Below are 26,277 nucleotides of genomic sequence, written 5' to 3' on the forward strand. Positions count from 1 at the left end.
TTTATACCTATACAAGTCGAAGTACCTATTCGACTAAGGAGGCATTTCTTTCTGTGGATTTCGTCCTCTCGAACAGCCGAGTCATTGCTTCATCTGTTTGGCCTGCGTTCAGCCCTTGCAGGGTACCTACCAGTAGTTTGCTGGTTTCTGATCTCATGCATCATTTGCATTGTTTTCATGGGTTTGATTAGCCTTTACTTTTTCTTTTTTCTTTTTTTTCATTGTCCCAGGTTTATTGAAAATATTACAGCATTACAGAAAGACTCAAACAGCTCCCAGAGGCATTTTGAAATTCATCTCAACTGTAGGCTGAGTGACCTACAGGTTGGACAGACTGCCGAAGTCCAAAAGTTTCTGCATTTCCTTAGTGTCAGGATTCTACTTCAATGATCTGATCCAGAGCTAAGACCTCGGGAACACAATTGTCTCTCCTTTCTCTCTCCTCCTCCTGCAGCTTCATGGAGATACCTCTCTCTCACTGGCCCCCTCTGAATCCGCTTTATCAGATGCGTGACATAGCCTGCTATCTTGTTGCGGGGCTTCTTGCTGGGTATAATGGCGATTTCCTCGCACACGCGCTTGTTCGTGTGGAAGTCTTTGCCCAGGCGCACGTAGTACTTTTCTATGATGACCCGAGCCGCCTTCTTTACCTCACGGTTTTGGTGCGAACGCGCCCCATGTTGGCGGGTCCTTGGTAAAACAGCTCTTTTTTTTTCACGTTAAAGTTGCAAATACATTAAATATAGCATGTTACATTTGAGTGCATCGTTTTTGCTGTTGTTGTTTGTTTGTTTGCTTGAGACGGAGTCTCCCTCTGTTGCACCAGGCTGAAGTGTAGTGGCACGATCTCAAATCACTGCAATCTCCGCCTCCCGGGTTCAAGCGATTCTCCTGCCTCAGCCTCCGGAGTAGCTGAGACTACAGGCGCGTGCCACCACGCGGGGCTAATTTTTGTATTGTAGTAGAGACGGGGTTTCACCATGTTGGCCAGGCTGGTCTCGAACTCCTGACCTCAGGTGATCCGCTCAACTCGGCTTCCCAAAGTGCTGGGATTACAGGCTTGAGCCACTGCGTCTGGCACCGCGCCCCACCAGCAATTTGCTGGGTTTCTTTTTTGTTTGTTTGTTTGTTTGTTTGTTTGAGATGGAATCTGGCTCTGTCACCCAGGCCAGAGTGCAGTGGTTCAATCTCTGCTCACTGCAACCTCCACCTCCCTGGTTCAAGCGATTCTCCTGCCTCAGCCTCCTAAGTAGCTGGGACTACAGGTGCATACCACCACGCCCAGCTAATTGTATTTTTAAGAGACAGGGTTTCACCATCTTGGCCAGGCTGGTCTGGAACTCCTGGCCTCAGGTGATCTACCTGCCTTGGCCTCCCAAAGTGCTGAGATTACAGGAGTGAGCCGCTGTGCCCGGCCAATTTGCTTTTTTTCACTCAACTTTTTTTTTTTTTTTTTTTTTTGAGACGGAGTCTGGTTCTGTCGCCCAGGCTGAAATGCAATGGTGCGATCTTGGCTCACTGCAACCTCCACCTCTCGGGTTCAAGCAATTCTCCTGCCTCAACCTCCTGAGTAGCTGGGATTACAGGCTTGTGCCACCATGCCTGGCTATTTTTTTTTTTTTTTTTGTATTTTTAGTAGAGATGGGTCACCATGTTGGTCAGGCTGGTCTTGAACTCCTGACCTCGTGATCTGCCCACCTGGGCCTCCCAGAGTGCTGGGATTACAGGCGTGAGCCACCACACCCAGCCTCACTCAACATTTTTTTCAAAAGCCATCCACGATACATATAGATTTGATTCATTCCCTTTCTTTCCTGAGCATTCTATCTATGCAACACATTTTATTTATTCATTTCCTTATTATTATCATTTTTGTTGCTGTTGTTTTGTTTTTGTGTTTGAGACAGGGTCTCACTATGTCACCAAGCTTGAGTGCAGTGGCATGATCTCTGCTCACTGCAGCCTCAAACTTCCAGGCTCAAGCAATCCTCCCACTTCAGCCTCCCAAGTAGCTGGGACTACAGGAGTGTGCCACTACGCCCAGCTGATTTTTTGTATTTGTAGAGAAGAGGTTTTGCCATGTTGCCCAGGCTGTATTATTATTATTTTTTTGAGACAGGGTCTCACTCTGTCACCCAGGCTGGAGTGCAGTAGCACGATCACTGCTCACTGCAGCCTCCACATCCCTGGCTCAAGAGATCCCCCAACCTCAACCTCCCAATTTGCTGGGATAACACATTCGCCATAATGCCCGGCTAATATTTGTATTTTCTGTAGAAGACAGGGTTTTGCCATGTTGCCCAGGCTGGTCTGGAACTTCCTGGGCTCAAGCAATCCTCCCTCTTTGGCCTTCCAAAGTGCTGGGACTACAGGTGAGCCACCTGTATCCATTTCCTTACTGATGAATATTTAAATTGTCTCCAATTTTCTGTTATTCAAATGCTGAGGCAATGAACAGTCTTGTCCATGTTTTCTTCAACACATGTAATGTTTCTCTAGGATTCACATCTAGAAATTGGATTGTTGGGTTATACAGGGTATTCTCTAGTGCTTTTTATTCTTCTGAGTTACAAAGCATTTAAACTGCATTAAGCTGTTAAGCATTTCCACTGAGTATTTTTAGATACATAGTATTTTACCAACCCTTATTTAGGAGCTCATGGCTTTTATCAATTTTAATCTAAATGAACTCTCACATTGTAAAGCAATTCAGTTTACAGAGTGCCCATGTCATTTTAGATTATCTTCCCCATCTGTCTAACACCTACTTTTAAAAATCGTTATTGTTGGCTGCGCGGGGTGGCTCACGTCTGTAATCCCAGCACTTTGGAAGGCCAAGGCAGGCGGATCACCTTAGGTCATGAGTTCGAGACCAGCCTGACCAACATAGTGAAAAACTCATCTCTACTAAAAATACAAAATTAGCCGGGTGTGGTAGCACATACCTGTAATCCTAGCTACTCAGGAGGCTGAGAATCACTTGAACCCGGGAGGCAGAGGTCACAGTTAGCCAATATCACACCACTGCACTCCAGCCTGGATGACATGAGAGTGAGACTCTGTCTCAAAAAAATTAAAGGAAGAAAATAAAGAAAAAATATGGGTGGGGCATGGTGGCTCAGGCCTATAATCAGAGCACTTTGGAAGACCAAGGCAGGGAATTGCTTGAGCCCACGAGTTCTAGATCAGCCTGGGAAACATACAGAGACCCTGCCTCTACAAAAAAAAAAACTTTAAGGCTGAGGCCGGGAGCAGTGGCTCACGACTATCATCCCAGCACTTTGGGAGACTGAGGCAGGTGGATCATCTGAAGTCAGGAGTTCAAGATCAGCCTGGCCAACATGGGGAAACCCCATCACTACTAAAACTACAAAAATTAATGGGAGTGGTGGCTCACGGCTGTAGTCCTTGCTACTCGGGAGGCTGAGGCAGGAGAATTGCTTGAACCCAGGAGGCGGAGGTTGCAGTAAGCCGAGATCGTGCCACTGCACTCCAGCCTGGGTAGCAGAGCAAGACTCCATCTCAAAAAAAAAAAAAAAAAATTAAGACTGGGTGCAGTGGCTCACTCCTGTAATCCCAACACTTGGAGGCCAAGGCAGATGGATTGCTTGAGGTCAGGAGTTCAAGACCAGCCTGGCCAACTTGGTGAAATCCCATGTCTACTAAAATACAAAAATTAGAGCCAGGCGTGGTGGCTCACGCCCGTAATCCCAGCACTTTGGGAGGCTGAGGCAGGCGGATCACAAGGTCAGGAGTTCAAGGCCAGCCTGACCAACATAGTGAAACCCCGTCTCTACTAAAAATACAAGAAATTAGCCAAGCGTGGTGGCCAGTGCCTGTAATCCCAGCTACTCAGGAGAATGGGGCAGGAGAATCGCTTGAACCCGGGAGGCAGAGGTTGCAATGAACCGAGATCGTGCCACTGTACTCCAGCCTGGGTGACAGTGCAGGACTCCATCTCAAAAAAACAAAAACAAAAACAAAAAAAGAAAACACAAAAATTAGCTGGGTATAGTGGTGGGCGCCTGTAATCCCAGCTACTCTGGAGGCTGTGGCAGGAGAATTGCTTGGATCCAGGAGGTGGAGTTTGCAATGAGCCGAGATGGTGCCACTACACTCCAGCCTGGACAACAGAGGGAGACTCTATCTCAAACAAACAAACAAACAAAATTTAAAAAGTATCTGGGTCTACTGGCAGGTGTCTATAATCCTACCTACTAGGCAGACTGAGGTGGGAGAATCGTTTGAGCCCAGGAGATCAAGGGTGCAGTGAGTCCTGATTGTGTCACTGCACTCCAGCCTGTGTGACAGGTGACAGGCGAGCCCCTGTCTCAAAAAAAAGCTGGAATGAAAGGTGGAGTCAGAGAGCAAAAAATTGTCAACTATGTGTCCAGTACAGTTAGGAGCTTTCTTTTTTTTTTTTTTTTTGAGACGGAGTCTTGCTCTGTCGCTCAGACTGGAGTGCAGTGGCACTATCTCAGCTCACTGCAACCTCTGCCTCCTGGGTTCAAGCAATTCTCCTGCCTCAGCCTCCTGAGTAGCTGGGATTACAGGTGCATGCCACCACCACGCCCGGCCAATTTTTTGTATTTTCAGTAGAGATGAGGTTTCACCCTGTTGGTCAGGCTGTTCTTGAACTCCTGACCTCGTGATCCACCCACCTCGGCCTCCCAAAGTGCTGGGATTACAAGCGTGAGCCACCACGCCCAGCCCAGTTAGGAGCTTTCTGAGAAGAGGCTGGAGACAGGAGAGGGAAAAAGCCTTTGCTGACCAGATGACCAATGTATTCTGATCTGAATCCAACTCCCTGGTTATAACTTGATTTTCCAGCTATTGTGATTTTTTCAACAATTATATTCCTATTGTAAATAAATAAATTGGCAAGCTGCTTAGTTTGTTTCTTGTGAGTCCTATTAGCAAGAGGCTGTCCCCTGGAATCCTCTGGGTACACTTGAAAAGTCAGTTCTAGACCAATGTGATGCCATGGAGATATCTCTGTATATGGCTAGCTGACATCTACTTCTAAACCAGCTTCCTCTCTGTGACGGACGAGAGCATTTACTCTTTAGGAACTCATGCTCTAAATTTAAAAACAATGCATCTAAAAATGTCAAGTCTAGGGGTAAGCAGTTTTAGAATATTTCCTTCAATTTTCTTATTTGTTTTGTTTTTGGGTATAGTGTAGATATATTAGATACACACTTCTTGCCTTCCATCAGACTAAGAAAACAAAGTTGAATGAGACCAAGATTCGTGTCTTGGTTTTATGGAAGTTTTCCTTGTAATTTTACTTATTTATTTATTTTTATTTTTGTAGACATAGGGTCTTGCTATGTTACCCAGGTTGGTCTCTAACTCCTAGGCTCAAGGAATCCTCCCACCTCAGCCTCCTGAATTGCTGGGACCACAGGAGGGCGCCACACACGCGGCTAATTATTATTTTAAATCTTTTTGTAGAGATGAGGTCTCCTCATATTGCAAAGGCTGGTCTCAAACTCCTGGGCTCAAGCAATCCTCCCGCCTCAGCTTCCCAAGATTACTGGTGTGAGCCACCACGCCCTGCCCATAAGGTTTTATTACATACAGTCACACGTATTGTGACAGATACCTTCTGGTCTGGCAAGCCTAAGCCCAGCTTATTCACTACGGTCCTTACAGATAACACCTGCCAACACCCTTCTTGGACTTGTGCCAGAATTGCTGTCCTGCTGGTCATCTCTTGGGCCTCTCTCTTGGATCCCTCATTCGTCCACGAGCTTCTGGGTGGTGACAAGTGGGTTTTGTTGTTTTTTGAGACCGAGTCTCGTTTTGTTGCCCAGGTTGGAGTGCAGTGGCACAATCTTGGCTCACTGCAACCTCTGCCTCCCTGTTCAAGCAATTATCCTGCCTCAGCCCTCGAGTAGCTGGGATTACAGGCGCCCACCACCACACCCGGCTAATTTTTGTATTTTTAGTAGAGATGAGGTTTCACCAGGTTGGCCATGGCTGCTCTTGAGCCTCTGACCTCAGTGATCCACCGTCTCGGCCTCCCAAAGTGCTGGGATTACAGGCGTGAGCCACCGCTCCCCGCTGACACCTGGGTCTTAATAACCTCCCCTAAGGCCTGCTCTGCTCTTAAGGACCGGGGCTTTGTCATCAGATCTGGGCTCAAATCTTGCAGCTTGGAAAAGTCGATTCGCTACTTTTTAAAATTGTTAATTTAAAAAAAGTATTTTTTATTTAGAGACAGGGTCTGGCTCTGTCGCCCAGGCTGGAGTGCAGTGGCTCCATCACAGCTCACTACAGCCTCGGCCCCCGGGCTCAAGCGATCCACCCAACTCAGCCTCACGAGTAGCTAGCTGGGACCACAGGCGTGCTCCACTACGTGTTGCTAGTAGTAGCAGTAGTAGTAGTAGTATTTTTGGTGAGAGAGGGTTTCGCCGTGTTGCCCAGGCTGGTCTCGAACTCCAGAGCTCAAGGGATCTGCCCGCCTCGGCCTCCCAAAGTGCTGGGACTGCAGGCGTGAGCCACCGCGCCGGGCCGATTCCCCCCTTTATCCCTCAATTTCCTCGTCTGAGCAATGGAGATACAGGTAGGGCTGAAGGTCAGGCAAGAATGCGATGAGCTGTGAGAAGCACTTGGCAAGGTGCTGGTTATCAACCTTGCCAGTCCTCAGCACGTTTCCCAAAGAGGCCCAGCCAGCGGCGTTGTGCCGCAGCACGGAAGAGGCGGGGTGAGCTTTGGGGCGGGCGGCGCTGGGACCCGGACGCCACCCGCGCGAGGCGCCGTCGTGCGACCGTCAATCAAGGTCGTCGTGGGGCGTGGCGCGGCGGGGCGGGGCGGTGCTTCCGCCTGAGCGAGGCAGCGCCGGGCCGCTCGGAGGCGCTCGGCACAGTCGGGAACCCGCGCTAGGTGTCACCGGCCGCGCGGCCAGATGAGGGGGGCGATGGAGCTGGAGCCTGAGCTGCTGCTGCAGGAGGCCCGCGAAAACGTGGAGGCAGCGCAGAGCTACCGGCGGGAGCTGGGTCACCGGCTTGAGGGGCTGCGGGAGGCGCGGAGGCAGGTCGGAGGGCCACACCCACAGGGGCGCTGTGGGCCCGGGGGTGGCGCGGGTGCCGGTCGAGGGCAGGGAGGGCTTTGAGGGGTGGGAGTGTCCGAAAACTCTGGAGGAGGGAAGAGGCATTCATTTGAAAGAAGACCTAGTGGAGTCTGGGAATGGGGAAAGTGGGAGTTGGGGAGGTCGTAAGGGGAAGTTTTGGGGGTGGAGGGAGGGTGTGAGGAGCGTTCACTAAACTGTGGGGCAGCGATGGGAGTAGCGGTGGCGTCCGAAGTTTGGGAGAGTGAGGGACCAGAGCAGAATCCGAGGGGGTCATGCGGGTAGTGATGAGTCGGGGGAGGAGGAGACTATTTGGTGAAACCTGCGGTGGGTAGACATTGATTTTAGAGAGTCTGAGGAAAAGGTGGGACAGTGACCTGGAAGAGCTGAAAGTGGAGACAAAATGGATATTGGAAGGGGAGGACTAAGGGGCGAGAGTGAGGGAGAGGTAGGGATTGAGAAGCAGTAGCGTTGACACTAAATAAATGCGGTTAATGCCTGAATAATATGTCATACGATCTTGAATGCTTTTTAAAAAAATCATTTAGAGTAATCCCGTTCTAGAAGGTTTAAAATTTAAGGTGAAGGTGAAGCTATGTTGGAAGAGCAGAAGGAAAATGATTTCATTTTCCTTGAGAGGGAATACAAAGGTATAGAGAAATGGAAAAATAGATTTTAAGAGAGGAGTGCTGAAAGGAAAAGCTAAATATACTTTCAAGTGGTGCAGTTATCTGTTTCACAGGGCAAGAGTTATCAAAGATACAGGAAAGCCATATGGTTTCTCTATACCCTCGAACATATATAGAAAAAGATATAACCCGCTGCCAATTGGAGATAGGACGGATAATCTTCAGGCTACTATTAACGCAGCTGCTTAATAAATGCTTTTTGAGTGAGTGGGATTCCATCTGAATTTCTCTGGGTCATACTTGATATTAATCTAGATGGTCGTCTTAGCACTTCCTTGCTGCATAGAACCTGAAAATGGTAGAAAAGTGCTGTGCTAACAGCGTCTTTGGATATTCTCATCATTAAGGACTCAACGTGTTTTGGGTTTTTTATATATATATATATATATAAAACATATACAAACATATATAAGTATGTATATATATAATCTGTTTTTTTTTTTGAGACGGAGTCTCGCTGTGTCGCTCAGGGTGGAGTGCAGTGCACTATCTCGATTCACTGCAACAACCTCCGCCTCCCGGGTTCAAGCGATTTTCCTGCCGCAGCCTCCTGAGTAGCTGGGATTACAGGTCTGCGCCACCACACCCGGCTAATTTTTGTATTTTTAGTAGAGAGGAGGTTTCACCAAGTTGGCCAGGATGATCTTGAACACCTGACCTCGTGATCCACCTGCCTCAGCCTCCCAAAGTGCTGGGATTACAGACGTGAGCCATCGCGCCTGGCCAGGTTTTATATATTTAAAAATATTTGTAAAGCCAGTGTAGGCCAGACATCATTTGTATTTTAGTAGCGAAACCGGAAGCAGAATCTAGATATGATTATGCTGATTTGGTGAATACTTTTCAAGGCCTTTCAATGCACCCATCTCTATTTCTCTTTGAAAATATCTGCATTATTCCTTCTGCTATTTTGAAATAGGGACTCTAGATGTAAGACATTGTATAAGAAGAAAGATATTAAAATACCGTCTAACATTTCAGTCAGTTAAGATGTATTATATATGACCATGATTATTGTTTTTGTATTAGCAATTAAGAATCAGAGTTGACACTAAATGAGTGAGTTTAGCACCTGGGAGTAATTAATTTCTCGTGATATTGGATGCATTAAAAAAAACCATGTGATTACACCCTAGATGGTTCAGTATTCAATTTTCAAACCTACATTTTTTTTCAGTTTTATATCCAACAATTTAAATACAGGACATGCTTTTCTGTAGTTTAGTTTATTATGAGCTTTGTTTTGTTTTGTTTTGTTTTTGAGGCCAATTGTCTTGGGCTTGAGACAGAAAACACTAAATGAACATCCATCACAATTAGGTTTCTGATGACATTGCCTTCTGACTAGACTGAGTAATAATGTAGTTCTCTTTTGTGAGTGTGAGTCTCCTTTGGGAATGTCTTTTGTGCCAGTGGCAGTTACAACAGCATCTCTCAAAGCTAACTGTAGTGGATTGTGCATGTTTGGGTTTGTGGCATAAGTCCTCTGTCAACTTGCATTTTAAGGAAAGTCTATGGTACAAAAATATTATCAAAATAAGCAGCTGCTTTTGTTTGGTGGTTTGGATATTTTTAGGGTTCCAGTCATTTTCAAAATAACTATGTAAAATATATGGCACTTTAGTCAACGATTTTGCATGGGAGAAGCATGAGAAGAGCAGAGAGTAAGGGATGCCACCTGTTGTCTGTATTTTTTACTTGCTGATTTTATATCTTTTTGGCATATGATTTATTTTCTTTTTTTTTGGTGGGGTGCAGACAGGGTTTTGTTACATTTCCCAGGCTGGTCTCCAACTCCTGGGCTCAAAAGATCCTCCCACCTCAGCCTTCCAGTGATGGAATTACAGGTGTGAGCCACTGTGCTACCTGGCATGTGACTTTTTTATTGAGATATAATTCACATGCCATAAAAGTCATGCCTTAAAGTTTACAATTCAATGGTTTTTAGTATATTCATAGAGTTGTCCAACCATCACCAGTGTCTAATTCAAGTATATATTCATCACCCCCAAAAGAACTCCTTAGCTGTCACTCCCATACCCCCTGGCAACCACAAAACTACTTTGTCTCTATGGATTTGCCTATTCTGGTCATTTCGTATAAATGAACTCATACAGTATGTAGCCCCTTGTGACTGACTTCTTTGACTTAGAATAATGTTTCAAGGTTCATTGATGTGGTAGCATGTAACAGTACTTTAGACCTTTTTATGGCTGAATAATTGTTATGTAGATATACCACATTTTATTTATCCATTCATCAATGGACATTTGGATTATTTCCACTTTTGACTATTATGAATAATGCTTCTATAAAGAATTTGTAGACAACTTTTTGTGTGGACATGTTTTCAGTTGTTTTAGAATATAGCTAGGAATTGGTGGATCACATGGTAACTTTTTGTTTAACCTTTTCAGAAACTCTTGGCATACTTTTTTTTTTTTTTTTGAGACAGGACCTCACTCTGTCACCCAGGCTGGAGTGCAGTGGCACAATCTCGGCTCACTGCAAGCTCTGCCTCTCAGGCTCAAGTGATCCTCCCATCTCAGTGTGCTGAGTAGCTGGGACTACAGGCACGTGCCATCACACCTGGCTAATTTTTTGTATTTTTGGTAGAGATGGGGTTTCGCCATGTTGTCCAGCCTCTTGGGCTCAGATGAACACCCACTTTGGCCTCCCAAAGTGTTGGGATTACAGGCTTGAGCCACCGCACCCAGCCTTTTTTTTTTTTTTTTTTTTGAGCCAGAGTCTTGCTCTGTCACCCAAGCTGGAGTGCAATGGCATGATCAGAACTCACTGCAGCCTCGACTTCCTAGGCTCAAGCCATCCTCCTGTCTCAGATCCCCAAGTAGCTGGGGCTCTAGGTACACACCACCACGCCTGCCTAATTTTGTTTGATTTTTTTAGTAGAGATGATGTCTTCCTGTGTTTCCCAGACCGGTTTCTTTTTCTTTTTTTTTTTTTTGACAGAGTCTTGCTCTTTTGCCCAGGCTGGAGTGAAGTGGCACAATCTTGGCTCATTGCAACCTTCAGCTCCCTGCAACCTTAGGCTCACTGCAACCTCCGCCTCCTGGGTTCAAGAGATTCTCCTGCCTCAGCCTCCCGCATAGCCAGGATTACAGGCATCTGCCACCATGCCCATCTACTTTTTGTATTTTTACTAGAGACAGGGTTTCACCATGTTGGCCAGGCTGGCCTTGAAGTCCTCACCTCAGGTGATCCTGCCCACCTCAGCCTCCCAAAATGCTGGGATTACCACTGTGCCTGGGTGAGCCACCGTGCCCAGCTGCCAGGCCGATTTCTAACTCTTGAGCTCAAGCAATCCTCTTGCCTCGGCCTCCCAAAGTACTGGTATTACAGGTGTGAGCCACTGCATCCGGCCTACCTTTTATCTTTGCTTTAGTTTCTTATCCTTTAAACTCTAGCATGAAATTTGTCTCGTGTTGAGAAATCATGTTGTATGAACATTTAGAAGGAAGAAGAATAAAAATGTTTTTAAGTTATTCTGTCAAAACTGCCAAAATGTAGCAGTTTCTCCTCTTGTGGTTAAGTTTGGGCTCTACCCTCTGTTTTCAGAGAAAAGGAAGTTCTGTGTAGGAATGCAAGGATTGTCTGTAACTCTTAATGTTTGAATAAGTTAAAGGCTAGAAAGCTGTTCATTGTCTTCAGGAAATCAGATAATGTTTACAGCCAACTTGGCCTAGCTGATGTTGAAATCATTAAGAATAGTTCTCTATAGCTCGCTGGAGTCCTTGGTACTAAGACGTAAATACCAAAGAAATTAACTCCCACTGTCCTTAAATATTCATTTGTTCATTCACTCAATAAATATTTATTGGGTGCCTACTGTAGGGCTGAGAAACTTCTAGGTCCTAGATTCTGTGTTCAAGGAAATAGATCACTGCCCTCATGGATTTATGCTTTCCTCTTTCCTTTGGTGGCTGATACTTAGGTTACTACCCCTAAAAACAAAACAAGTAAGAAAAATATAAGTTCTATTTGTGTATTCATTTTTAGATTTCACTTCTATTATGTCTTTCATCACTTGTCCTATTTCTACAGCATTGGCCTTTCTGTTTGTTATAAGTAGAGATCCAGCCTGGCCAATATGGTGAAACCCCGTCTCTACTAAAAAAATACAAATTAGCCAGGTGTGGTAGCGGGCGCCTGTAGTCCCAGCTACTTGGGAGGCTGAGGCAGGAGAATTGCTTGAGCCAGGGAGGCGGAGGTTGCAGTGAGCCAGGATCACACCACTGCACTCCAGCCTGGGCGACAGAGCGAGACTCCATCTCAAAAACAAAAACATAAGTAGAGATAATTGATCAAAATGTCACGTAGTGATGTCAGCTGGCCACTCAGGCCTCACAGAGTGGCACCACCTTGATGACATTGCCAAAGTCAGGGCCTGGTCTTTAAGCTTTGTAAGTCCAAAAACTTCATCTTTGTACATTATCAGAGGGGAATTAGTTGAGGTACTGGAGGTGTCTACAGTGAGAAATGCCAGTATTTTAGTCTGTGTGTTCTAGTTCACTATAAAATGACTATGTTGGCTTTCATGTACCTTTTGGTATTCTGATTCAGTATTTCTCAGGACACTGACAAAAGCAAGTCTCTGCTCCTTCAAGAGCAAATGGTAAGATCCTGGTACCTAATTAAGATACTAGTTGGTGGCTGGGCACAGTGGCTCACACCTGTAATCCCAGCACTTTGGGAGGCCAAGGCGGGTGGATCACCTGAGGTCAGGAGTTTGAGACAAGCCTGACCCATATGATGAAAACCTGTGTTTACTAAAAATACAAAAATTAGCTGGGTGTGGTGGTGGGCGCCTGTAATCTCAGCTACTCGGGAGGCTGAGGCAAGAGAATTGCTTGAACCCAGGAGACAAAAGTTGCAGTGAGCCGAGATCGTGCCACTGCACTCCAGCCTAGGCAACAGGAGTGAAACTGTCTCAAAAAAAAAAAAAAAAGGAAAAGAAAAGAAAGCTGTTATTGCTCCTTTTGTCTCCCACTTCCCCTTCTGTTACCCATTTTCAAAACACTACAAAAATCTGAGTATAATTTGTTACAGTAGTAGTATTTAAAGTGTCCCTATTATAGTATTCTAAGATAAGGTTAAATCCAGATACAGGGAAAACCAAGAACAGATGAAATCTTTTTTTTTTTTTTTTAATGAAGTTTCACTCTTGTCGCCCAGACTGGAGTGCAACGGCGCAATCTTGGCTCACTGCAACCTCCACCTCCCAGGTTCAAGCAGTTCTCTTGCCTCAGCCTCCTGAGTACCTGGGATTACAGGTGCCCGCCACCACGCCCAGCTAATTTTTGTATTTTTAGTAGAGATGGGGTTTCACCATGGTGAAGGCTGGTCTCAAACTCCTGACCTCAGGTGATCCGCCCATCTTGGCCTCCCAAAGTGCTGGGATTACAGGCGTGAGCCACCACACTCAGCCCAGATGAAATAATTTTAAAATAACCTATAATTCTACTACTTACAGACAACTGCAGTTAACTTTTTTCTTTTTTGGGGGGAGGGGGGATGGAGTCTCACTCTGTCGCCAGGCTGGAGTGCAGTGGCGCCATCTCGGCTCATTGCAACCTCTGCCTCCTGGGTTCAAGCCATTCTCCTGCCTCAGCTTCCTGAGTAGCTGGGACTACAGGCACCTGCCACCACGCCCAGCTAATTTTTGTGTTTTTGGTGGAGATGGGGTTTCACCATGTTGGCCAGGATGGTCTCGATCTGTTGACCTCATGATCCACCTTCCTTGGCCTCCCAAAGTGCTGGGATTACAGGCTTGAGCCACCCTGCCCGGCCTGCAGTTAACATTTTGATGTATCTTTCTATACATATTATTCTGCAAAGTTGAGAGACTACTGTATATGCAACTTTGTATCAATTTTTAATTTTTATTAACATTATAAGCATTTTGTTAGCATTATAAGAATTTTGGTAACATCATAAGCATTTACAAGAATATTTTCCCAGGCAAAGCTTTTTTTTTTTGAAGACGGTCTCACTTTGTCACCCAGACTGGAGTGCAGTGGCACCACCTTGGTTCACTGCAACCGCCACCTCCTGGGTTCAAGCAATTCTCCTGCCTCAGCCTCCCGAGTAGCTGGGATTATAGGTGCATGCCACCACACCCGGCTCATTTTTTGTATTTTTAGTAGAAGGAGGTTTCACCATGTTGCCCAGGCTGGTCTTGAACTCCTGAGCTCAGGCTGTCCACCCACGTCGGCCTCAAAAAGTGCTAGGATTACAAGTGTGAGCCACTGCGCCTGTCCCACAGCCTCATTTTTAATACAGAGGTGGAGTCTATTGTAGATACTTAAAGGAACATTTGTTGGTAGTAAGTTGCAATGTATTGATTCTGGCACCCCAAAATACTGGAAGCAAAACTAATTGCAAATAGGGGGGTAAAAATAAAAGCCACACATATACAGTCAAAACAACAGAGATGGCCGGGCGCGGTGGCTCACGCTTGTAATCCCAGCACTTTGGGAGGCCGAGGCGGGCGGATCACGAGGTCAGGAGATCGAGACCACGGTGAAACCCCGTCTCTACTAAAAATACAAAAAATTAGCCAGGCGTGGTGGCGGGCGCCTGTAGTCCCAGCTACTCGGAGAGGCTGAGGCAGGAGAATGGCGTGAACCCGGGAGGCGGAGCTTGCAGTGAGCAGAGATGGCGCCACTGCACTCCAGCCTGGGCGACAGAGCGAGACTCTGTCTCAAAAAAAAAAAAAAAAACAACAGGGATATATTCTGAGAAATGTGTCACTGGGCGATTTTGTCATTGTACAAACCTAGATGGTATCATCTGCTACACACCTAGGCTATATGGTATATTCTATTGCTCCTAGGGTACAAGTCTGTACAGCATGTTACTATGCTGAATACTGTAGATAGTTGTAACATAATTGTAAGTGTGTATCTAAACATAGAAAAGGTGCAGTAGGCATGCTGGGTCACACTTGTAGTCCCAGCACTTTGAGAGGCCAAGGCGGGAGGATCTCTTGAGCCCAGAAGTTTGAGACCAGTCTGGGCAATATAGGGAGACCCCTATCTCCACAAAGAAATTAAAAATTAGTCAGGTGTGGAGGTGCATGCCTATGGTCCCAGCTACTCGGGAAGCAAAGGTAAGAGGATTTATTGAGCCCAGGAGGCTGAGGGTGCAGTAAGCCATGATCACACCACTGTACTCCAGCCTTGACAACAGAACTAGACCCTGTCTCAAAAAAAAAAAAAGAAAAGAAAAGAAAGAAAGAAGATACAGTAAAAACATAAAAATATAGTAATATAATCTTATGGGACTACCATTATGTGTGTGATTGTCATTGTCCAAAACATCGTTATGTGATGCTTGACTGTATTTGTTTGCAAAAGACCACATATTTACATTGGTTTTTGAGTCAATCTTTTCACCAATAAATCTTTTCACAAGTTGTCTTTTTTTTTTTCGAGATGGAGTCTTGCTCTGTCACCCAGGCTAGAGTGCAGTGGCGCGATCTCGGCTCATTGCAACCTCTGCCTTCCGGGTTCGAGTGATTCTCCCACCTCAACCTCCTGAGTAGCTGGGACTACAGGTGCATGCCACCATGCCCCGCTACTTTTTCTATTTTTAGTAGAGACGGGGTTTCACCATATTGGCCAGGCTGGTCTCGAACTCCTGACCTCGTGATCTGCCCGCCTTGGCCTCCCAGAGTGTTGGGATTACAGGCATGAGCCACCATGCTCGGCCTACAAATTTTTTTTTTCTTTTAACTTTTTATTTCCTGAACAACACCGATGTACAGAAATCATCTTTAAAGATGGTACTCTGAAAGCTGCTGGTTAAGTTTAAAACTCCTCGGAAATATAGAAGGAGGTCAAGGAGAATTAAAACAAGCCATTCTGACCAGGCTCGGTGGCTCACACCTGTAATCCCAGGACTTCGGGAGGCTGAGGCGGGCGGATCACTTGAGGTCAGGAGTTCGAGACCAGCTTGGCCAACATGGTGAAACCCCATCTCTACTAAAAAGACAAAAAAGTTAGGTGGGTGTGGTGGTGCGCCTGTAATGCCAGCTGCTCGGGAGGCTAAGGCAAGAGAATTGCTTGAACCTGGGGGTCGGAGGTTGCAGCAAGCCGAGATTGCACCACTGCACTTCAGCCTGGGCAATAAAGTGGGACTCCATCTCAAAAAAAAAAAAAAAAGAAAAAGAAACTAGCCATTTTCTGGTCGGGCATAGTGGTTTACTCCTGTAATAACAGCACTTTGGGATGACAAGTTGGGTGGATTACCTGAGGTCAGGAGTTCAAGACCAGCCTGGCCAACATGATGAAACCCTGTCTCTACTAAAAATATAAAAAAATTAGCCAGGCCTGGTGGTGGCTGCTTGTAATCCCAGCTACTCGGGAGGCTGAGGCAGGAGAATCGCTTGAATCCAGGAGGTGGAGGTTGCAGTGACTGGAGATTGCACCACTGCACTGTAGCCTGGGCGACAGAGCGAGACTCTCTCTCAAAAAAACAAAACAAAAGAAAAAAACCCTAAAAAGTTAGCGGGGCATGGTGGCAGGTGCCTGTAATCCCAGTTACTCGGGAGGCTTGAGGCAGGAGAATTGCTTGAACTTGGGAGGCAGAGGTTGCACTGAGCCGAGATTGCACCACTGCATTCCAGCTTGGGCAACAGAGCAAGACTTCATCTCAAAAAAAAAAAGAAAAAAATGTGTGTGAATGTTATAGAGGTATATTTTTGTGTGTAGATTTTTTTTTTTTTAAAGACAGAGTTTCGCACTTGTTGCCCAAGTTGGAGTGCAATAGCGCAATATTGGCTCATGGCAACCTCTGCCTCCCGGGGGTTCAAGTGATTCTCCTCCTTCAGCCTTCCGAGTAGCTGGGATTACAAGCATGCGCCACCACACCCGGCTAATTTTGTATTTTTAGTAGAGATGAGGTTTCACCATGTTGGTCAGGCTGATCTCAAACTCCCGACCTCAGGTGATCCACCTGCGTCGACCTCCCAAAGTGCTGGGATTACAGGCATGAGCCACCATGCCCGGTGATTTTGTTTTAGTGTAGATTGTAATGTATATAATTTTGATAGAGAACTATTTTTTTTTGAGGTGGAGTCTTGCTCTGTCACCCAGGCTGGAGTGCAGTGGCACGATCTCAGCTCAATATAACCTCCGCCTCCTGGATTCAAGCGATTCTCCTGCCTCAGCCCTCTGAGTAGCTGGGATTACAGGCTCCCACCACCACGCTCGGCTAATTTTTTTGTATTTTTAGTAGAGACAGGGTTTCACCATACTGGCTAGGCTGGTCTCCCAACTCCTAACCTTAGGTGATCCGCCCACCTCAGCCTCACAAAATGCTGGAATTACAGGCATGAGACACTGCTCCTGGCCGATAACTATTCTTATTGCTATAAATCTGGTAAAGAATATGACTAATTTGTCATCTTAAAAGTCAAACAAATATAGGACAGCCTTTTATTGTTATTACTATTATTATTATTTTTTTCGGGACGGAATGTTGCTCTGTCACCCAGGCTGGAGTGCAGTGTCTCAGTGTCGGCTCACTGCAACCTCTGCCTCCTGGATTCAAGCAATTCTTCTGTCTCATCCTCCCGAGTATCTGGGATTACAGGCGTGCGCCACCAAGGCCAGCTAATTTTTGTGTTTTTAATAGAGGCGAGATTTCACTGTGTTGGCCAGGCTGGTTTGGCACTCCTGGCCTCAGGTGATCTGCCTGCCTTAGCCTCCCAAAGTGCCACCACACCCCGCCCAGCCTTTTTTTTTATTATTGAGGGCTATCAGTGAGTCACTAATATTTGCAGTTATTTTAGTTGTTCCTATTAGCCATGAAAGCTTGAGAAACTACATTTTCCTAATCTTCAGTTTCCTTCTGTGTGAAATGAGCATAAGGATAGTATCTGCTTTACCTGGCCATTGTGGGAATTAAAATGAGAAACTTATTTAAAATGCTTAGCACTGGGTGAGGGGAGGGGGGAGGGGGGGATAGCATTGGGAGATATACCTAATGTTAAATGACGAGTTAATGGGTGCAGCACACCAACATGGCACATGTATACATATGTAACAAACCTGCACGTTGTGCACATGTACCCTAAAACTTAAAGTATAATAATTATAAAAAAAAACGCTTAGCACAGTGCCTAGGACATAGGACATTCTTGATTAATGTCGGCCATGATAATACTAAATATTATTGTTATTCAAGGTGACATCCCCTGCTCCTCCAACTGACAACTTATTCTTTAAATGTCTCCTACTCTCTTTCCCATCATAATGCTCTTTTTATGCTCTGATGGCAGTTTGTGGCTGCCCCAGATATGTAGGAACATAATTCATTTCATTATAGTTACTTTTGCTTGCCATCCCCCTTACCAGAATGAGAGTTTTTGAGATGAAGACCATGCTTTATTCATCTTTATAACCCTAATTTCTGACACATACTAGGCCTCAATAAATGTTGAATGAATGCCTTTATGAATGTTGTGGGTGTAATTTGGCAGACATTCTTTTTTCGATCGTCTTGGTCTTGATGATGTGCACTCTATTAGTATAGATAATCAAGAATTAAACGTGTATTTTTTTATATGATTTATTTACTGCTACGTAATAAAACTGTGCCAAAGCTTAATGACTTAAAAAGCAACCATTTTATTTGCTTACAATTCTGGAAGTTGACTGGGGCTCAGATAGGTAGTTCTCCTGGTTTTGCTTGGCAGCACTCTTGTGGTTGCAGTTGCGGCTGGAATGTCTGACAGAGAACATTCACTTATATTTGGAGACTTAGTATTAGCTAGTCTCAGTTGGAACACTGGCATACCTGGGCTTTGGTGCCAATCTCTCTCCCTGTCTTCCTCCCTTCCTGCCTTTTCACCTTCCTGTCTCTTTCCCCTTGTCCTGTCCAGAAAGATAGGCATACTTCTTTCATGGTGGCCTCCAAAAAGCAGATGTTGACAGGTCTTCTGAAGGATGAGGCCTGGAACTGGCACAGGATCAGTTTCACTCTATTGCTGTGCACGTGTGACTGCATTGCTAGTCACAGGCCCAACCCAGATTCTAGGGGAGAGGACCACACAAGGCCACGAGTAGCTGGAAGTGTGAATTCCTGGTTCATTGGGGGCCACTATTGTAACAGATTACCAAATCATATAATATACATTTTCTGTTTGAAAGTTCTCAAATAAGCACTTTTTTTTTTCTAAAAAAGTCTTAAGTGTAAGAGAAACAAGGAGAAACATAGCAGTGCTTACAAGTCCATTCTTGAGTCAGACCGAATTCAAAATCTCTGCCACTTCAGTAACTTTGTGATATGGCCAGTTTCATCTCTCTGACTCCCATGTTACTCATCTACACAGATTCTCTTCACAGGGTTCTGGTAGGGTTTAAATGAGACCATAGGTACAGTTTTATGTGGCATACAGGTACTCAGTAGATGATAGCTGCTGCTGTATTGTTACTGTTTCCATTATTACTAATGACTGATGTCTTGGTGTCAGTACAAAGACAAATAGCTAATGTAGTATACATTTCACAGAAACTGAGAAAAAATATGTTGATTAGCGTCTTCGGTTTCAGTTGACTTTTTTATCTTTGTCTTTATTTATTTATTTTATTTTTATTTTTATTTTTTTTTTAGACAGAGTCTCGCTCTGTCACCCAGGCTGGAGTGCAGTGGCGCAATCTCGGCTTGCTGCAAGCTCCGCCTCCCGGGCTCATGCCATTCTCCTGCCTCAACCTCCCGAGTAGCTGGGACTACAAGTGCCCACCACCAAGCCCGACTAATTTTTTTGTATTTTTAGTAGAGACGGGGTTTCACCATGTTAGCCAGATGGTCTCAATCTCCTGACCTCATGATCCGCCCGCCTTGGCCTCCCAAAGTGCCAGGGTTACAGGCATGAGCCACCACACCAGGCCTTTTTTTTTTTTTTTTTTTTTTTGAGACGGAGTCTCGCACTGTCGCCTGGGCTAGAGTGCAGTGGCACGACCTCGGCTTACTGCAACCTCTGCCTCCCAGGTTCAAGCGATTTTCCTGCCTCAGCCTCCCGAGTAGCTGGGATTACAGTTGCCCACCACCATGCCCAGCTAATTTTTTTATATTTTTAGTAGAGACAGGGTTTCACCATGTTGGCCAGGCTGGTCTTGAACTCCTGACTTCGTGATTCGACCGCATCAGCCTCCCAAAGTGCTGAGATTACAGGCATGAGCCACTGTACCCGGCTGTCTTTTATTTTTGATAAATATGTTTTTCTGTGGTGTTTTTTGTTTGTTTGTTTGTTTATTTGAGACTGAGTCTTGCTCTCTCACCCAGGCTGGAGTACAGTGGCGTGATCTCGGCTCACTGCAACCTCCACCTCCTGAGCTCAAATGATTCTGCTGCCTCAGCCTCCCAGTAGCTGGCATTATAGGCAGGCACCACCAAACCCAGCTAATTTTTGTATTTTTAGTAGCGGCAGGGTTTCACCATGTTGCCCAGGCTGGTCTGAAACTCCTGAGCTCAGGCAATCCACCTGCCTCAGCCTCCCAAAATCCTAGGATTACAGGCGTAAGCCACTGCGCCTGGCCAGTTTTTAATCAGTATGTTCTTGTTAGCAAATAGTTTTGTGTTTTATGTATGTGGTTTTCTTTTTTGTTTGTTTGTTTGGTTATTTTTGAGGCAGGGTCTCACTTTGTCACCCAGGCTGGAGGGCAGTGGTGCAAAAACCACCCACTGAAGCCTCAACCTCCCAGGCTCAAGTGATCCTGTCACTTTAGCCTCCCAAGCAGCTGGGACTACAAGCCATGCTACCACACACAGCTGATTTTTTGTATTTTTTACTAGAGACAAAGTTGCCATGTTGCCCAGGCTGGTCTTGAACTCCTGGACACAAGTGATCCGTCCTCCAAAAGTGCCGGGATTATAGGCATGAGCCACCGCACCTGGCCTCTACATATGTCTTTTTAGTAACTAAACTCTGAAGGAAAATATATCAGTCACTATTGTTTTGGAGGGTTGTGAAGGAAATACTCCCTAAGCTTTTGGGTGGCTTAGTATTGAAATACAAACTTGATGAATTTTTGGCATTTTGTGAGCTCTTAATCATGTTAAAATTTTAAAACAGTTGGTTTGGGGTTATATTCAGCTGTAGTGGAAACTTTGTAAGTTTTGTTTTTTATTATTATTATTTTTTTTTTTTTTTGAGGTGGAGTCTTGTTCTATTGCTCAGGCTGGAGTGCAATGGCACTATCTTAGCTCACTGCAACCTCCGCTTCCCGGGTTCAAGTGATTCTCCTGCCTCAGCCCACCAAGTAGCTGGGACTACAGGCGTGCACCACCACGCTTGGGTAATTTTTGCATTTTTAGTAGAGATGGGGTTTCACCATGTTGGCCAGGCTGGTCTCGAACTCCTGACCTCCTGACCTCGTGGTCCACCTGCCTCGGCCTCCCAAAGTGCTGGGATTACAGGCATGAGCCAATGGGCCCAGGCCAAAACTTTGTAAGTTTTAATGGTCTGTTACATTAAAGGTTTTAGTGGCAGATTATTTCAAAATATTATTAACCAACATAAACAATGTATATTACAGTTTCCTTTTTGAAATCTTGTCTGTCATTTGTATTCTTAAATCTATTTTGTTACAAATCACCACAGTTGTTTTTGCCTTGAATGGCTAGGTAGCATTTCAAGCTGATTGGTTGTCCACCACACAATTCTTTACACAGGGACAGGAAATACTACGTGTTATACCAAGAACTGTCTTTAGCCAATACATAATTTACAGATTTATCTGGGAGCTCTTTTAAAATAGTGTTCTATGGCCGAGCGTGGTGGCTCATGCTTGTAATCTCAGCACTTTGAGAGGCCGAGGCAGGAGGATTGCTCGAGTCCAGGAGTTCGACACCAGCCTGGGCCACATGATGGAAACCCGTCTCTACAAAAAATACAAAATATAGCTGGGTGTAGTGACACATGCCTGTGGTCCCAGCTACCTAGGAGGCTAAGGTGGGAGAATCACCTGAGCCCAGGAGTTCGAGGCCACAGCGAGTTGTGATTGTACCACTGCTCTCCAGCCTGGACGACCAAATGAGAACCTGTCTCAAAAAAAAAAAAGTGTCCTGTAGGTACGGCATGGTGTAATGAAAGAGCATAGTCTTTGGAGTTAGACTGTTTCTGGCACTGCGAAGCCTTGGGTAAGTTGTCTTCTTTGGTCCTCAATTTCTGAAACTGTACTGTGAAGATTTATTGAGTTAACAGTGAACACATGGAACCATTGGTACCACATCAAATATGAAGAAATTCACTCAGCAGTGGAGCTGCATTTTTAAATTAGTTTCATAAAGTCAAGCAAATGAACTTGATTAATTACATGATTGGATTAAAGGTGACTAGGCTTTAAATCATGAAATATTTCAAGGAAAAGAAAATGATCCCATGGTAGTATCAAGTTTGAAATGGCAGTGGTTGGGATTCTATGAGCAAAAGGGACCAAATTTACAATGAGAGTACAGGAGGTGAATTTGGAAATCGAGTCGCACTTTTTTAGCCCTCTCTCTGTTTTGTGTTCACATACTTCCTTTTTTCTGAGGTTCTGAAACAAAAACAAAACATAGGCTCTGCAACAGCTGAAGGAGCTTTTGAATTCTTTCTAAAGAGGAAATTGATTTTACCTAACCAATGCACTTCCTGTGTATGCTGTATCCGCTAAAGAGCAAGACAGGACCTCAGAGGCACAGTGCTGAACTGCAGAATTTCCTCTTGGCCATTCGAAATGTATTACAGCATTCTGACACAAGGTCTTCATTTATTCTGGTATCTGTAATATGTATACAAAGCAACTGAGGGTCCTGTTAAAAATACAGGTTTGGCCGGGTGCGGTGGCTCATGCCTGTAATCCCAGCACGTTGGGAGGCTGAGGCGGGCGGATCACAAGGTCAGGAGTTCGAGACCAGCCTGGCCAAAGTGGTGAAACCCTGTCTCTACTAAAAATACAAAAAAATTAGCTGGGTGTGGTGGCGCATGTCTGTAATCCCAGCTACTGGGGGGCTGAGGCAGGAGAACTGCTTGAACCCAGGAGGCAGAGGTTGCAGTGAGCCGAGTTGGCACCACTGCACTCCAGCCTGGGCGACAGAGCGAGACTCCAAAAAAAAAAAAAAAAATACAGGTTTGGCTGGGTGCGGTGGCTCACACCTGTAATTCCAGCACTTTGGGAGGCTGAGGCAGTAGGATCACCTGAGGTCAGGAGTTCGAGACCAGCCTGACCAATATGGTGAAACCCCATCTCTACTAAAAATACAAAAATTAGCCAGGCATGGTGGCATGCACCTGTAATTCCAGCTACTCAGGAGGCTGAGACAGGAGAATCACTTGAACCCGGGAGATGGAGGTTGCATTGAGCCAAGATTGCTCCATTGCACTGCAGCCTGGGCAACAAGAGCAAAACATCTCGAAAAAAAAAAAAAATACAGGTTCTAGGGGAGGAGGAGGAAAGAAAAAAAATTCGTGTTCTGATTTAGCAGTTCTGGGTGGGGCCTGAGATTCTGAATTTCTAACAGTATCCCGGGGTTGTGTTAAAATCATAAGGTATTCTCTCTTTGGTTCTTTTAGAAAGTTTTTTGAAACACACATGATTAACTGTGTTTTCACTCAACAGCATTTGTTTGCCAGATGCTATGTAGATGAGGGCCCAGTTTGCAAAGATCTCATAGTTGAATGGTGAGCCGAATCATGTGCAATTTGGTTTTATCTCCTTTCTTTCTTTTTAAAATTTTTACTTGGATTTATTTCACAGAAATTCTTTGGTAACTACAGAAATTAGTTAACAATTAATTTAGGATTTCTCTTTGTGATTTAAAGAATTATTTTACTAACTGCATAAATATTTAATGTCAAATGGAGAGAAAAGGGCCGGATGAGGTGGCTCACGCCTTATCCCAGCACTTTGGGAGGCTAAGGTGGGCGGATCACCGGAGATCAGGAGTTCGAGACCAGCTTGGCGAAACCTTGTCTCTACTAAAAATACAAAAATTAACCAGGTGTGGTGGCATGCACCTGTAATCTCAGCTATTCAGGAGACTGAGGCAGGAGAATCTCTTGAACCCAGAAGGCAGAGGTTGCAGTGAGTCGAGATTGCGCCACTGCACTCCAGTCTGCGCCACAAGAGTGAAATTACGTCTCAAAAAAAAAAAAAGGAAAGAAAATTGTTTCTATGATCTGCCCACCCAGTAAATGATACTGCTCTTTTTCTGTTTTAGTCCTTGGGCATGAGCATTTTTTGTTTTTACATGGTTGTGAACATTGCTGGGAAACAGTATTGTATTCTGCTTTTTAAATTTAGAGAGAATTTAGAGAATAAATAGAAAGTTTTTAAATCTCTCTATTAACTGTTGAAATATTGTCCTTTATTCATATTTCGATATGTTCTTTCTTGGTGGATTTTTCTTATACTTTAAACTTTCTTGGTAAGATAAAGTTAACAAAAGGGTTATGGTGGTAAACAATATGTCATATGAAACTAAGATAATAATATCTGGAAAGCAAAGTATGTTTTTGCTTTAACTTATCAGAGTGGCTTATAGTTAGAATTTTCCCGTTAAACGAGAGAAAATGAATTATATGTTACCTGAATTGTTTTTTGAGAAGAGGGCCTTGCTCTGTTGCCCAGGTCAGGTTGCAGTGGTGATCCTCCCACCTTGGCCTCCCAAAGTGCTGGGATTACAGGCATGAGCCACCATGCCTGGCCTGTTATCTGAAGTCTTTAAAATAAAAATCTGGACCAGGTGCAGTGGATCACTCCTGTAATCTCAGCATTTTGGGAGGCCAAGGTGGGAGGATTGCTTGAAGCCAGGAGTTCAAGACCAGCTTGGGCAACATAGCAAGATCTCGTCTCTACAAAAAGTAAAAAATAAAATTAGCCAAGTGTGGTGGCCCGCGCCTATAAGCTCAGGTACTCAGGAGACTGAGGCAGGAGGATCACCTGAGCCCAGGAGTTCAAGGCTGCAGTGAGCTAGGATCATGCCACTGTACTCCGGCCTGTGCAACAGAGTGAGACCCTGTCTCCGAAATAAAATAAGAAAAATCTGGTGTCTGTATAAACAACCTATTTATCTTCATAATATATTTGACGTGAAGATTTTCCTGTCATATCCCCTAGAATATGGATTCTTAATCTGAGATCTGTAGATTTAGGGCAGTGTTTCTCAAATTGTGGGCTACAGAATCACAGGTGTGCTTGGAAAAAATGAGAACTCCATCCATACACTCCTTTAGCCCCTGCTGTCATTTTCTGGTTCAGTAGGTCTGGGATGGAAGTCTGCAGTCTGAATTATAACAAGTAGCCTACATGATTCTTCTGCAAACAAAGTTTCGTAATTACTGCTCCAGGCAAGCCATGGTTTGGCTCTGCGAGAATTTGTAAACTTCTGAAATTGAATAATTTTTTTGGGTATAGATTATTTATTTTTGGGGGAAGAGGCTTTTTCTTCTCTTTCAATAACTTTGAAAGGAAGAGGCTTTATAAACCTCTCATTTAGATTGACAAAGAGCACTATGATTCAAAAAGGATTAAGTCATTGTCCCAGCTCTGCCTCCTACAGGCCTCTTTGGTTTTTAAATAATTTTTGGTTTTCTTTTAGCATAATGAGGGCATTTTATCCATGAGTTTTTTTGTTTGTTTGTTTGTATTGTGGCTTTTCATTTTTATTTACAGACAGGGTCTCTGTCACCCAAGCTAGAGTGCAGTGGTGCAGTCACAGCTTACTGCAGCCTCGACCCCCTGGGCTCAGGTGATCCTCCCACCTCAGCCTCCTAAGTAGCTGGGACTACAGGCATGTGCCACCATGCCTGGCTAATTTTTGTATTATTTGTAAAGACAGGATTTCTCCATGTTATCCAAGCTGGTCTCAAACTCCTGGGCTCAAGTGATCCTCCTGCCTCAGCCTCTCAAAGTGCAAGGATCATAAGTGTGAGCCACTGCACCTGACCATGGCTTGCTTTTTTTTTTTTTTTTTTTTTTTGGAGACGGAGTCTCACTCCGTTGCCCAGGCTGGAGTGCAATGGCGCGATCTCAGCTCACTGCAACCTTCGCCTCCCAAGTTCAACCGATTCTCCTGCCTCAGCGTCCTAAGTAGCTGGGATTACAGGCACGCACCACCAAACTCAGCTAATTTTTTTGTGTTTTTAGTAGAGACAGAGTTTCACCATGTTGGTCAGGCTGGTCTTGAACTCCTGACCTCATGATCCACCCACCTCGGCCTCCCAAGTGCTGGGATTATAGGCATGAGCCTCCATGCCCAGCTGACCATGGCTTTTTAATCTACCATTTCTTTGCTGCTTTTCAGTAAATGAATTTTAATCCCCTCATAATTAAACAATTTTTAGTATTGAAACATACAATTTTCAAGAACAACTTTGTATAGATAATAATAATTTATAACTTTTTCTATCGAGTATAACAATGTGCCATTTATTTTACCCACTGTAGTACCTATCCTCACAGCAACTCCATGAAGTAAATATTATTTAGAGTCTCACTTTGTTGC

At 44.8% G+C, this 26,277-nt stretch overlaps 1 protein-coding gene across 1 annotated transcript in view; it reads left to right on the plus strand.

Annotated features, from left to right (window-relative positions):
• The first annotated feature begins 6,798 nt into the window (after positions 1 to 6,798).
• CRLF3 (cytokine receptor like factor 3) overlaps positions 6,799 to 26,277 on the plus strand; it is a 49,546-nt gene continuing 30,067 nt past the window's right edge. The window contains exon 1 of the mRNA XM_003279382.4: positions 6,799 to 7,042. Within this exon, the coding sequence (XP_003279430.4) occupies positions 6,914 to 7,042 (129 nt within the window). The 5' untranslated portion in view covers positions 6,799 to 6,913. The remainder of the gene's footprint in view (positions 7,043 to 26,277) is intronic.

This window comes from Nomascus leucogenys, unplaced genomic scaffold (genome assembly GCF_006542625.1).
Source record: "Nomascus leucogenys isolate Asia unplaced genomic scaffold, Asia_NLE_v1 Super-Scaffold_249, whole genome shotgun sequence".
Taxonomy (NCBI): domain Eukaryota; kingdom Metazoa; phylum Chordata; class Mammalia; order Primates; family Hylobatidae; genus Nomascus; species Nomascus leucogenys.